Source organism: Dryas octopetala, chromosome 3 (assembly GCF_963921425.1).
Source record: "Dryas octopetala chromosome 3, drDryOcto1.1, whole genome shotgun sequence".
NCBI classification, from domain to species: Eukaryota; Viridiplantae; Streptophyta; class Magnoliopsida; order Rosales; family Rosaceae; genus Dryas; species Dryas octopetala.
The window spans coordinates 11,846,114-11,860,284 of record NC_141368.1 but is presented as its reverse complement, the minus strand read 5'-3'; the positions used below and the strand labels follow the sequence as shown (position 1 = coordinate 11,860,284).

At 34.5% G+C, this 14,171-nt stretch overlaps 1 protein-coding gene across 1 annotated transcript; it reads right to left on the bottom strand.

Annotated features, from left to right (window-relative positions):
• Positions 1-3,360: 3,360 nt before the first annotated feature.
• On the bottom strand, positions 3,361-4,740 carry DAD1 (alpha/beta-Hydrolases superfamily protein). Its single transcript, XM_086235845.1, has one exon. The coding sequence runs from the start codon at positions 4,738-4,740 to the stop codon at positions 3,361-3,363; it is 1,380 nt and encodes a 459-aa protein (XP_086091971.1).
• Positions 4,741-14,171: the final 9,431 nt, after the last annotated feature.

The following is a 14,171-nucleotide window of genomic DNA, read 5'->3' as shown; positions in this document are numbered from 1 at the left end:
GCAGTACAACAATTACAAAATACATACGTATATGAATCCAAACGCAATCAACGTAATTAATAAAAATCTCAGATAAGAAATACCAAACCATCTTATACATACGATTAATTAGATTAATTAGTCAGTCAGATTAAATCTCTATAACGAATTAAGAGACAATTAATTAAGTCTTTAATATAAAAAAATTGACCAGTTTTAGAGGACCACCGACTTAGTGGGAGAATTATTTTTAATTAGGATCACGCTTTGCACAGGCCACCGTCAAAGAGTCGCAGTCACAAATCTTCACAGCAGTATCACTGTGTATCATCGTCGATGGCTACGTGCTGCTTGCTGTCACAATTACAATATTGACCTCTCAGGCTCAGCTCCCTTTCCTTTTTTTCGGCTTATCGAAAGTGACCTTCCTCAAGCTTTGTTCATGTTGGGATTTAGGGCACTGAACTCCCACGTTTGTCACACTTTCATGCACGCACTGCTATATATATGTCTTAAATCGTACCTAGGAATATTATGGTCCATTTGATATGTAATTTTTTGTTTGGATAGTATTTTTTTTGTTTTTATCTATAGTCGTTATATAAATATCATAAACGAAATACAAAGTAATTAAGGAGATTTTTTAAAACAGATTTCGAATTGCGAATTGAAGCCATATATCATACATGCATGTAATAAGCGTGGATGGTCCTGCGAGAGACTGTATATAATGTGATTGGGGCACTTGAGCATTATGCCATGCGTACATTATGTAATGCTAGCTGAAAATGATAATTGTTGACTACAGAAGATTTAAAGACGCTAGCTAGCCTTCAAAATTTTTTGGCAACAATATTAATATTTCAGCTTTGAAAGTAATAGTATGTACTTCTATATCATCAAGTAATTCAATTTTTATCAAAATTTGAAAAGATGGTAAAGAAAAAGGCAAGAATAATAAAGTTCTACTACTCTTCTGTGGTATATGCTTTTTGTAATGTTTTGTAAATGGAAAAAACGTGCAAGTTATGGCTTCTGGGAGAGTCATCTAAACTTGATTGGGTTGATTATTCTTGTAGATGCATGCATATGGGAAACTTGTCAGTACTCGATAACTAGTTCATCCAACTATAGTTAAATAGGTGAGTAGTAGGGTTTTTTGAGGTCCCAAAAACATATATGCATACATATATTTATTAAAAGAATTCATTTCTGTAATGAATTGTAAAATTTAGATTCCCTTTAGTGGAGGTTTCTAATATTTTATTTTTTTGCCAGTAATTAAGAGCAACTATTATTATTTGTTAACAATAGAGCTTTTATAATAATTAAATTAGTTAACTGTACGAAAACTTCAATAAAAATGGTTTTCTATATTAAGTAAGTTAGTTATTTTCTAAAATTTCAAAGATATATAATTATATATTAGATGATAGGTTATTTAATTTGTAATGATTTTTCTACTAACCTTTTAATTGAAAGGAGGGAGGATACAAGAAAGAAAATATTAAAGAACGAATAATGTATATACATTACAGAACTTTTAAACAAAATCTGAAAATTATTTTAGTTTTGGTTCTGCATATTCTTACAACTATTTTGGTTTGATTTTGTATGAGAGGGTATTTAGCCGGTACTACATCAATGTCCCATAAATTACTCAATCATTTACTTATGTAAAATCTTAAAGGAGAAGTTCTGCTCGACGTATCCAAATAAGAAAATATAAATACTTAAGAGGAAATTACAGATTTGGTCCACTTATTTTATACCTAGTTCAATTTTGGTCCACGATCTTTTTTAAGTTCTGTTTTGGTCCACTAATTGTTTTATTTGTTCAATAAAGGTCCAGATTTGTGACTTTAAATCTTTTGGGTTGTGTTTTCTTCAATTATAATTGAAGTATAAGTTATATTTCATCATTTCTTAGTCATAAAAACAAATTTGGAGTATTATAATCTAAGAGAATTGAGATTTGGTGAAATTTGAAAAATTGGCAGTTTTGGGTACCCTACTTTAGGGTCAATTATCTTGAGTTTTAGAACTCCAATTTGAATGATCTTTATATGGTTGTAAAGAAGAAATGCATAGCTTTAAAACAAGTATATATTTGCTGAATTTGGGTGAGATTTGATAGGGTAAAAAGCAGGCCAAATTTGAGAAAACAAATCTGGACCTTTATTGAACAAGTGAAACAATTAATGGACCAAAACAGAACTTGAAAAAAATTGTGGACCAAAATTGAACTAGGTATAAAATAATTGGACTAAATCTGTAATTTCCTCAAATACTTAAATTTGCTCATATACATTAGTTGATCGAATATAATTTTTCTTTTAATAATCACATCTATAATATTTAAACTCATAATCTATTCCCACAAAGAAGAAATTAGGTATCACTGTTAGACTAAATGATTGTTAACAACTTACCAGAATTTGGTCTGAACAAAAACTATAACTATTTTATTTTTCTAGTTCCAAACAATTATGTTTCTTCTTTTTTTTCTCACTTCGGTCATCTCTTTCGGTTCTCTGCTTCTAGTCTTAAAATAGCAAAACAAGAAACAGAAGAAAAACGTTATGAAATTTAGGAGCATACGAATTCAGCCAAGCAAAACATCACAATAACCTCCATTTCCAACTGATTGGTTGCTTATCCCTCAATTTGACTACGATTTTTATGTTCCTTGTGCGCTAAAAAAAAAGGCATGGTCTCAATTAATCGAGTGAAAAAACGGCGCATGCAGAGAGGGGTACTTCGGTCATATCCCCAACAAACCGAGTGAGAAAGTGTTCGGTATGGACGGCGATACCCCAACCTCCGTTACGTCAACAACAAAAGTACCCCCCTCTGGTACCAGGTCGGTGCGAGCAGTCAAATGGCAACAATACATAATTATGGTCGGCACCAAGGGCATTTCTGTACTTTCACTCCTGGCGCACGTGATACCCTACGCGGAGAAACAAACAATCTTTGCCTTTTTGGGGTTGCGTCAGGATATCAAACATGGGCCGGTGGTACCGTCGTGGTCTACGTGTAAAGCAACCACCTGCTGCTGCGTTGTGACTACTGTAGCGCTGTATTGCTTTGTGTTTGGGGAGAGAGAAAATATAGAAGGAAAAGAAACTGCTTTTCCTATTTTAGCCTTACCTGGCTGTGTTATAGAACAGTCAAGTATGCAAATTTGATTTCTATCAAGGGTTAGAAAAGTCACACCACACTTGATTATCAGTAATAAATTAATTTCGGTCATTTTAATTACGGTTCTTTAGTCCTTACTTCCCCCAATTTGGCGGGAAATACATTTTGTATGTACAAGGAAAAAAGGAGGATCAAAACGGCGTCGTTAGTGGTTAATTTCTCTCTCTCTCTACGGGTTTATTTATTTAATGTACGTTTAGTACTACGGAAGAGTTTCCTGGCAGTGGCTTTGAAAGGGCACTTTGAGCTGACGAAGTTGTCCACCAGGTGGAGGTACGTGCCGAGCTCGTGACACGTGGACACGTTCGTGGCGTTGATGTACGGCGAGTCCTTGCTGCTGAGCCTAAGCTCCTTTCCCACCTCCGAGTACACCCACTGCGTGTCCAAGACCCGGTTCTGGATCCAGTTATGGAAATCCGGACCCGCCTTGTCCACGCTACTGCTGCGCTTGCTGCACGACACGTGGCGGGCTTCCTCCTCGTCAACGACGAACCCGGGAACTTTGGTAATTACGTCATCGGAGTTCACTATGCGCAGGACTTTGGCGCCCTTTTTTTCCAGGTGGCGCCGGAAGCTCCGGTTGCCGACCCGGGGCCCTCCGAATGACACCACGGTGACGAGCGGCGCGCGGTTGAATGTCGTTTTGATGTCATACGCGGCGAGCGTGGCGAGAGCGGCGCCGAGGCTGTGGCCGGTGATCGTCAGGCTGAGGGGCTCGTCGCCGTAGGATTGAAGCAACCGACCAATTTCTTGGCGTACCATTTGTTGCAAACTCGGCATTAAATTAGTCCCGGAAGTGTAGAGGCTGAGGAATCCGCTTTCCACCATGGGTGGGATCCCGTCTGGAACCTTTTGACCAGGTCTAGACGGTAGATGTGTCAAAGGGGCTCGAAGATTTTCGAGCCATTCCAGACACGTAGCGGTGCCTCTCAAGGCAATGACCACGTCGCGGCGGCCAAGCCTGGCGATTTCCTTCCTGTCCTGGCAAACCGCTACGTAGCCAATCCAGCTGGACTGGGTGGCCACCCAGCTGGGTCCCTTTTCGATCCAGCTCGGCAGCTGGATTCCTGACGTGGCACGTAGATTTTTTGTGATCCGGTAGCCGGTCTTGGACAGCCCGGTGTTCTCAGACAACGTGTTTTTCGGGTATTTGCAGGTGGCGTAGGAAGGTGAGTCGGGGTCGAAGTCGAAGGCCTGGTACGCGGTGTCGACGAACTGGCCGTACCGGAGAATCTCGCGGCGTAAATTGTCGTCAAGTGGGTCGAGCAGACCTTCCCAGTTCTTGACGCCTTGGTACTCCATCCAATTTTTTCCGATTTCAATGGCTGGTCTGGTGGTGGTGGGGGACGGGAGTGTTAGAGAGTCCCGGTGGACCGGGTTGAGCAAGTGTTCCCAGTTGGAGATGTTGTGTGTGGTGAGGGTCTGGTAATTGGGAGTTGTAGGTGGTAATTGAGTGAGGGTGCAGCAGCTGATAATTGCCTGCTTGTGTTTAGGAGTTGGGAGCGTGGAGCTGGGAGTTGCAGTAGTACTTATGGGTCTGATTATAGAGAGCCTCATTGTGACTTGTGAGTACGTAGTTGTGGAGATTATGCATATACAAGAGAGAAAAGGGAGTGAGAGAGCTAGAGAGGTCTCTCCCTTCTAAGTGGGATGGTGGCAAATATTCAATTGCGTTTTGAAGGGCCATGGATGGGCCATTTATAATTACAAAAAGGGTATACAGAGAGAGAGAGAGAGAGAGAGAGAGAGAGAGAGAGAGAGAGTAAAGGGGTAGTGCTTAATTTGATGAGGAAAAAAAAAGCTAGCTATGACAGTGTTTCACACTCGTACTTTAGAAGGAGAGGAGAGAGAGAGACTTTCATTAAAGTCTATCAAAAGAGAGAGACTGATGAAAAGGTGGATTACTTTATTAGCTAGAGAGAGATATAGAGAAATATATGGTAGGTACATAACATACGGAAAAGGGTAGTAATTCGGGGTTCCTATGTAATGTGTGTGTTCCAATTCTGTCAGGTCTGTATTCACTTAATTGTATGCATACGTATACGACATGATTATTAATTACGTCAAATATCCTCGGACACAAATACAATCATATTGTTATGCTTTCATATGGAGATGGTCTTTTAACACTACAAAAAATATGAGCAAAGTCCACTAATGATTGGCGGCTACAAAATGGGTGGCAATTTGGAACTTTAGTGCATATTGCTCAATTGCCACCAATTTTTGTTAAAATAGAGGCACTTTAGTCTCTATTGCTAATTGCCACCCCTTTTATAGCCGCCAATCATTAGTGGGCTTTGGTCATATTTTTTGTAGTGTAAGTTGAGACGGTCTTAACAACGTTACTCCTATTTATATGGGTCTTATTTGTATTAAAGAGATAGTCTACAAAATTATCAGTTGAGATAATTTTAATAACATTTTATATATATAAGAAATAGCTAATATATAACCATTATATCATTATGTGGTATATTTTAACCCAACTCGGATCAACTAGGCTCCGCTTGATTTGGCGGTTAAATAGAGGAAGGGAATGTTTTTCATTGTCCATGTAGGCAGGGCCGCACGGGGACTGTTGGACCCAAAGGGTTACTCATGTAGATTTCTTTCGATCGTTAGTTAGTTTACTAGGAAGAAAATGGAAAACAAACGCAGTTCACAATTTTAAATGCCAACCTCATGCTTCAATTGCGTGCATGTGCCCTATGCCCTCGTGCGCATTTCAATTCTACAAATGCTTCAATAAAAATATGCCTATAACTTTGTGTACTAGGCTACTAGATAGGTTCATTTTTTTTTTTTTTTTGGGTGCCTTTTTCTGGTAGGCACAGACTGCACAAAGAAAGAATTGCAGTATGTACGTAACTTTGTTGATATTGTACTTATGTTCAGAGTTGATCTCAAGTTTTTTATGGTCGGGGCCATTATACAAAGTATAAACATTCATGATGTTACAAGACAAAAAAGAGAAACGAAGTAATATTATAAAAAATAGATTGAATTGGGTTTCCTACAAAAGAATAGAAAATTATACAATGAAACTTTTTATGCACACTCAGAGCTTTTGGGCCTCTAACCTAAAAAAATTGAGTTTAAAGCCTAAAACATGTCATTGTCCTAAACAAAAAACACTATTTTCGACCCTGGATTAGACTTGAATGGCTTGAATGAGCAATTTCAGAGCAAGTTAATCTTTCTTGTTGGAATATATTAAAGAGCTGAATTTTTTTAAGGAGATTTAGAGTTCAGTCTATTTTATGAGTCTTTTTTAGACTAAGACTGATAGTGATTTAGAGTTTTTAATTAAGTTATTTTATTTTTCTTCTTTGATAACTTTATATTAGGTTTTAACTTTTTGAACTCCGTCCAAAATTTCCAAGTTAAAACCTAATATGCAGCCTCTATAAAGCTCATTCTATACTCTAAGAGGGAAAATACCCTTCAAATCGAGGGAAATATCCTTCAAATCGGAGAATGACTTTATTATGAATTAAATGGATTTTCTTATAAATTAAAAAGACTTTATTATGAATTAAAAAAAATTCTTATAAATTAAAAAATTTTATTATGAATTAAAAGGATTTTTTTATAAATTTTAAAATACCCTCAGGCCATGTTTGTTTCACCTTCTAAACAGGGACTGGGTTAGTTAAGACTTTAAGCCCATGTTTGGTGAGCTTAGGATTAGAAAAAATGAGGCTTAGTGAATCCTCTCCAACTTAAATCAGCCTTCTTAGGTGGGCTTAATGAAACCCGTGAAAATGTGGAGGTTTAGCTAAGAACCTCCTTAGCTGGGTCTACCTAAGACCAAACTTAAAAATCAGAACACACTTCATCAATTTCATATCGAGAACAAACTGAAGGAGAAAGTGGGCAGCAGCGACTTCATCACTGTGGGCAGCGGCGACCGACGAGAAGAACTAGGCAGCGGCGACCGGCGAGAAGAACTGGGCAGCGGCGACCGAGGAGAAGAACTGGGCAGCGGCGACCGGCGAGAAGAACTGGGCAGAAGCGACTGGTAATTTCAGGTTGTTAGTCCTGCACTGCACCAAACATAGGACAGGACTATTTTCATTATCCAGGTTGTTAGTCCTGCACTGCACCAAACATTAAGGCAGTTCTTAGCTAGCTTAATCCATGCCAAGTCAGTCCATGCCAGTCCCTATAGCTAGTCCAAGCCAAGACAGTCCTGTGAAACAAATGAGGCCTCAGTCTTTATCTAAAAACTGTTTTTTTAATAGAAAATTAAGATTAAATACCAAATATTAATAGTTTTTTAATAAAGCAGCAAGACACTAATTTTTTTTAGTTTAGGTACTAACCTAGAGTAAAATATTTTGGATTAGGTCACAAATCAGTTTGTCATACAGTTGTGACTGTCGAACAGTTACAGTTGTAATTGTCAAACAGTCACAGTTGTGACTATTTAAAATTTATAAAAAATCAAAATTTTTAGGGTTTCATACTTTTGATTTAGGTTTGAGGGATGAAATCATATAACGCAAAGACTAAATATTAAAGTTTAAGCCTTGCAAATATTGAAAAAACAATAAATCAATAAAAAAGTTATGACTGTTAGACAGTCACAGTTCGATATAACTATGTTTTTTAAAGTTGGTACCTAAACTGAAATTTAGTACCTAAACTGAAATGACATAAATGTTTTAGTAGTTGAAATGAAAAAACATTATAATTTGGTACCTAAAGTCAATGGACCTTTTTTTTAAAGGCCTTAATTCTAATTATCTCATTTTTTTTATTCATCTTTTTTTTTTCTTGGTAAAGAGCTGAATTTGCATGTATGGGTGGTGCGTACGTACTTTCGGCAATTAATACGGTTGCATGGTATAGTTTGGAATTTTGGAATGTGCATGGCATATCTTAAGCTAGTGGGATTGGAACCAACAGTTGTTTTTTAATTGGTTCCAGGACCTCCAGGTAGATAGATATATAGATGTTATTATGTTAATAATATTTTGGAGATTGCTTCAAGCAAAGTAAGCATATAATTTATGACAAGCCATATACGCTTAAATCCCATTTCATCAGCTTAATTACTGTCAGTAATTAAATTTCGCGTACACTGGAAGGGCATCAATTAATGGATTAACATCAAATATCTTAAGCCGTAAATATATATATATATATCAATGCACCAATCACATGGATTGACATGGTAAAAAAATCTGCTTGCTAGCTCCTAATTTTGGAATATCTCACAACCCATATTTTCAGTGTGTCATTTCTGTTAAATGCAAACTCAATTTGTACATTAAATATACCAAGGCCACACATGATGTTTCCAAAGTCTCAACCCTAGACTAGCTAGGCTATGCACGAGAGCTTAATTAGCTTGCTAGAAAAGTTTTTGAGGTGAGTTAAGCCAAACACATAGATAGCGGAGTGCTATAAAATTAACTAGTTACTAAGTTAATATGAAACTAACCATATTTTTGAGTCCACCATATAACTAATCTCATAATATGAACCGTCCATTTTTTAGATCATACTTCAAAGATCATCATTGTAAAAAATCAACTACATTAAAAATCATTTAGTTATCTAATTGTGATCAAATAAATAGACGATCACCGTTTTCGATAAAAGCATATAAATAAATGTTATCATAATCAAATGGCTAAATAACTTTCGATTTTGAAGATTTTTTATAAAGATGATTTTTTAAGTAGAGCCTAAAAAATGGATGGTTCAGATTTTGAGATTACATTATGCAGTGGGCCTAACATGGTGGTTAGCTTTGTATTGACTTGCTAACTAGTTAGTTTTAGAGCATTCTTGCACATAGATATATGCATACACATGCATATATAAATATATATATTTAAAACCACATTGTTTTGGATATTAATAAAATGGCATTTTTGCACCAATATATATATATATATATATATATACCACCTAGACTATTGAGAGTGTGCACATTTACCACCAAAAAAAAAATTACAATCAACCACTCATACTTACAATCAATTTAAAACTAAAAATTAGAACTCGTCTACCTATACCCTCAAAAATTGGCAGAGGAAATAGCGATGAGCGCTGCAAGAAACGATCGCATGTTTTGGTGGCGTTACCAAATGCTTGGTATCAAGTGTGAATGTGCGAACATTCACACCTGAACTAGTTCATTGTAAATATAAGCCCCTTCTAATGTGAGATCTCTTAAATAATTTTATTTAAGGGATCCTTTTGGGCTTATTATATTGTATTTTAACAATGCAAACCATCTATTTTGTAGGTCTCTATTTTAAGATCATCTCTGCAAAAAATTAGATAAATTGGAAATCATTAAAATATCTAATTTAGATCAAATAAATTGATGAACATAGTGTCTTCGAAAAACACTTGAAATAAGGATCATTTAATCAAACGTTTAAATAGTTTTCGATTTATCTAATTTTTTACAAAGTTGATCCTTGAATTGAGACTTAGAAAATAAACGGTTTAGATCATCGAATTACAATGTAAAATGGACCTCACAAAAGATCCCTTATATTTACAATTAAATAAGGAATCACACATTAGAAGAGGCATATACATATATATATTGTTCTTATCTTCAAAATTGTGAAAATGTGGAGTGTTATCCCACATTGGAAAAGTATAACCTTGCATAGTTGCTTATAAGGGTTTGAACTACTCCTCTCATTGCTAATTGGTTTTGGAATAGATGTCTAGATTCTTTCATGGTATCAGAGCAGGTTCGCCCACGTGTGTTAGGCCGAGTGGCCACACGTGCTCCACGTCACCCAATATGAGTTGTCCACGTGTTTGGCTTAAGTGACGCCACACATGCAGGGGCGTATGAGAATGTGGAGTGCATGTTATCCCACATTGGAAAAGTATAACCTTACATAGTGGCTTATGAGAGTTTGGGTTATTCCTCTCATTGCCAATTAATTTTGAAACAGATGCCTAAATTCCTTAAAAAATAAATCGAGTTTTCATTTAATTATTTTTTTGACATATAAATGTACCCTAAAATACTACACCCTAAATTCATAGAACTTTATCTTGAACTCAAAATAATATCATTTTGAACATAAGTGTAATATTAGCATATAAAATATGAGCAAAGGGTTAGGCTAATTAGCTATTTGTCTAGTATTATTTTTCTTCATAATGTTAAGAGATGTCATAAATTCGAATCTCCTTTCTCTCAAATAATCAAAAAAAGAAAATCAAAATATAAAACTTCCATCAAGGTTTGAGCAAGATAATATTTTTAGATCCGATGGGCCAATCAGGTAGCTGAGTGCATGTGTATGTGCTACAAATTCTTACATGTATATATATATATATATATATTTTTTTTTTTTCCCAATTATGGCACTTGATATTTAAAGCTAAGGAGGTACGAAGCTTTTAACCATCTCCAAGGAAAAGTAGTGTTTGTGTCACATGATCACATCCTGCACTTGAAGGCCCACTTCTATTTCTTCTTTTCCTCCCAATCAATTCTTTATAATTTATCTGGGAGATCGATGAACTACCGTTTAAGGCTTGGAATTATTGAACCGTTGGTATTATCTTATTCTTATATAAAAGCTGTTCTTTAGTCTATATTTGAAGTACGTGCTTCAATTCTCACGAGCAGATCCAAATGCCGTACTGATCTGTCCCCCAAAAAATGGAAAAGAAACTATCGCTGAAGGGACATTTTGGGTGCTAAGTAGCTGAGTTGAAATTTAACGTATTGCTACCCACATGGGGAAATGACAACTGCGTGTACCAACTCATGCCATATTTACAAAGACAATGATTAATTATTGTATTGTATAGCCATGGGTATATCATATATGTACAATTAATTAATTAATTATTTACACCAAAAGCACTTTTGAGAATTTTTTATATTTAATTTTGGATGAGAGAGAGAGACTGAGAGAGAGACTGATACAAGAATTGCTTTCTGAATATCTTTTGCAAGATGGAGCATCTATAGCTAATCATCAAAACTAAATAAATGGGTATGCATAGATGATTTATGCTAATTAATTTTGTGGTCCTACTCCTACATGTGGTCAAAGATATTATTTTGTAGAAAATATTTTCTTGATGGATAATTTGGTATATTATGCTGTTGTAAACAATAACGCTCAAACACTCATTGATTAACTCGTCAGTAAATTAAAAAAGTAATCATTGAGTTATTGTGTATAACGCTATTCTATATATTGAATATTTATCTTAGAATTTAAGTTATTAGGTGGAAAGATTTAATGAATATTTGTTGTCTTATTAGATACTTAACTCATCTGAAACTCCTCTTTAGGTGGCCGGTCATGATATATGTGGACAAATTAATGGTTTCTCTTTTGGATGACCTATGTGTACGTGATTCATATAAAGAGTAACTTATATTTAGTGACTATTATACCATATTGAATTTCCTTCCGAAAAATTTAAATAACTATCAGGTGGAGAGATCCCATGAAAATTTATGGCCTTATAGACACTTAAGTACTTAACCCTTTCAATACGAGCCTAGTACTCAAAGTATTATACATTCTTTTGTTTATATGTACATAGAGTTATTCATTTAAGCATAAAGCATGTTTCAATTTTATTAATCTAACAAAGAAGCAACAAAAAATAAATTATAACAAGAGAAGCGTATTCCAATAACAATTAATTATATGTGCATATATATATATAGCTTTTACTAATATTTTATCCAAATTAAGTTGGGGTTAATCTTTAGGAAATCAAGTACGTGGACCCTTTTCCATCATTTTTCTTATAATCCCCTTCCCATCAATTTATGTGGCTGAAATGTGGTGCATGCCTCTTCTTATATTTAATTACATTTATGATTTAATTTCATGAAAATATCTAACGCATATATTTAACTTTTTTTTATATTGTACAAACCATAGGAATATAATGCTCATCGCATATATGCAGTCTTTTTTTTTTAGAATAAAGCATATCATTGCATTAAAACAGTCAAAAAGACAGAGAGAATACAAAATATGAGCCCAAAGACTTACGAAAAATGGAGTAGAAAAGCCCACAGAAAATTCAAGATCTCATAACATCGGCATCGAGCAGATACTATAACCACCAAACGAAGCCAGAGAGGCACCGTAGGAATTAGCGAACTAGTCTTTAAATGAGGCTTATCATATACTTATAAATCAAATACGGACAAGTGTACCACTGCGCTACAAAGGTTGGGTCACTATTTAATCTTCAATATATAGTTGATGGTATTGTATATGTGTGATTAAATACTATTTGTTTTTTGGTTCTTTAAAGAGAAGTTAATACCAACTTTATGATAGGGAAAATAATAATATTACCATGATGAAAACGATCGATGTGTTCACTTGTTTGGATATATTGGAAGACAATTTTCCCCAGCTTCTAAGGTCGCATATATTTCTAGAAATGCACAAGCAATTTTTCCTGATCATGCATGAACTTACAAGCCTTCTTGTTGATATTGACAATGTTGATGGAACTAATTTATGATATTCATAAAATTTTAAAATAAAAAGGACTTGTCTACTACATATTGCTCATGTTTAACTATTCACTAGCTCATGTTAAACTATTCACCAACTGAAAATTGAACTTTTCATGCATGTATTGCATGAGATTTTCATTTCTCATGCACATTTTTAAACCCGCATATATACCCTCTTGGCTCTTACTGCATCTTCTGCCCTTGAAAATGGGTGTAATTTTTACGTTTTGTTAATTCCAAATACCTCTATTAGAAGTTTTTAAAGGGAAAGATTGGAACCAAGTACCCATCCTCAGAACCCTTGCCTAGTTAATTCGATTTAAGTTTACATCAAGCATACAGTAGACCCAACTGAGCTTACTTGATTTTGGACCAATCCGATGGGTTTAAACTCTCTTTGTGGGCCCAATTGAGACCTTATTATATAGTCTAATTATTTGCACGAGGATATAAAAGGGGGTTTTAAATTTTTTATATACGAGTCCCTAGCTAGCTATGAACTTTTTCACTTTCTGGCCCAAGCAAGAGGCACATAGACTTACATCAGGTGCATGGGGTTCACTATTATGTGGAACATATCACGAGGCAGAAGCGCCGCATAAAAATCCATATTAAGCCAAAGAAGAGCGAGTGGACTTGAAAGCCATTTGGTACTAGCTAGTCAAAAACTTCCATTACCAGTTCCATTAATTTTAATTATTAAATTTTAATAATTTTTTAATTTAGATATCAAAATTAAATAACATTTTAAATTAAATAATAGTTAAAAAATCAAACAAAATAATAAAGTAAAATATATTAAAATTTACAAATATTCATCACATGTCACTACAATAAAAAAAATAATATTACATCACAAATATTATATTAATTTATACTATATTGTATTAAAAAAAAATCAATCTAGTCATAACTTAACTATGACTGTCTTGGTAAATTGAAAGAGACAACTCACACTACTATATTATGTATTATTTTGAGTAAAAGTATTGTTTTGACACCTATTTATACTATATCGTAGTATAATTTTTCTAAAAATAATTCAATTAAGTCACAACTAAATTTGAAGTTGTGAGTGTCGTACAGTCACAACTAAATATAAAGTTGAGACTATATTAGCAAATTTTCAAGATAATGTAAAAGCCTCAAAGGTAATTTTGTCAAAACCTTATAAATTTTAACTAACACCCATCATATGTGGGCCAAAGAACAAAAATATCAAATAAAAAAGGCTAAAATCAAATGAGCCAACATTTTTGTGACCTAATATAAAAAACTACATTTAAATTTAGTAGTTCAATTGAAATATTATATGGTATTCATGTTATACCAAAAAATTATTGGAATTTAATATTTAATTCTAATTTTCTATTTTGATAATAAATACGTTACTAAAATTAAAGATTAGCAAAATTATAAATAGGTAGAAAACAAGTAGAGAATCTAAACTCATTAAGTCAGTATGTATATATTTATAGGTCCATTG

Excerpts from the sequence above, each read along its gene's own strand:
- DAD1 (XM_086235845.1), bottom strand. The coding sequence starts at position 4,740 with ATGAGGCTCTCTATAATCAGACCCATAAGTACTACTGCAACTCCCAGC.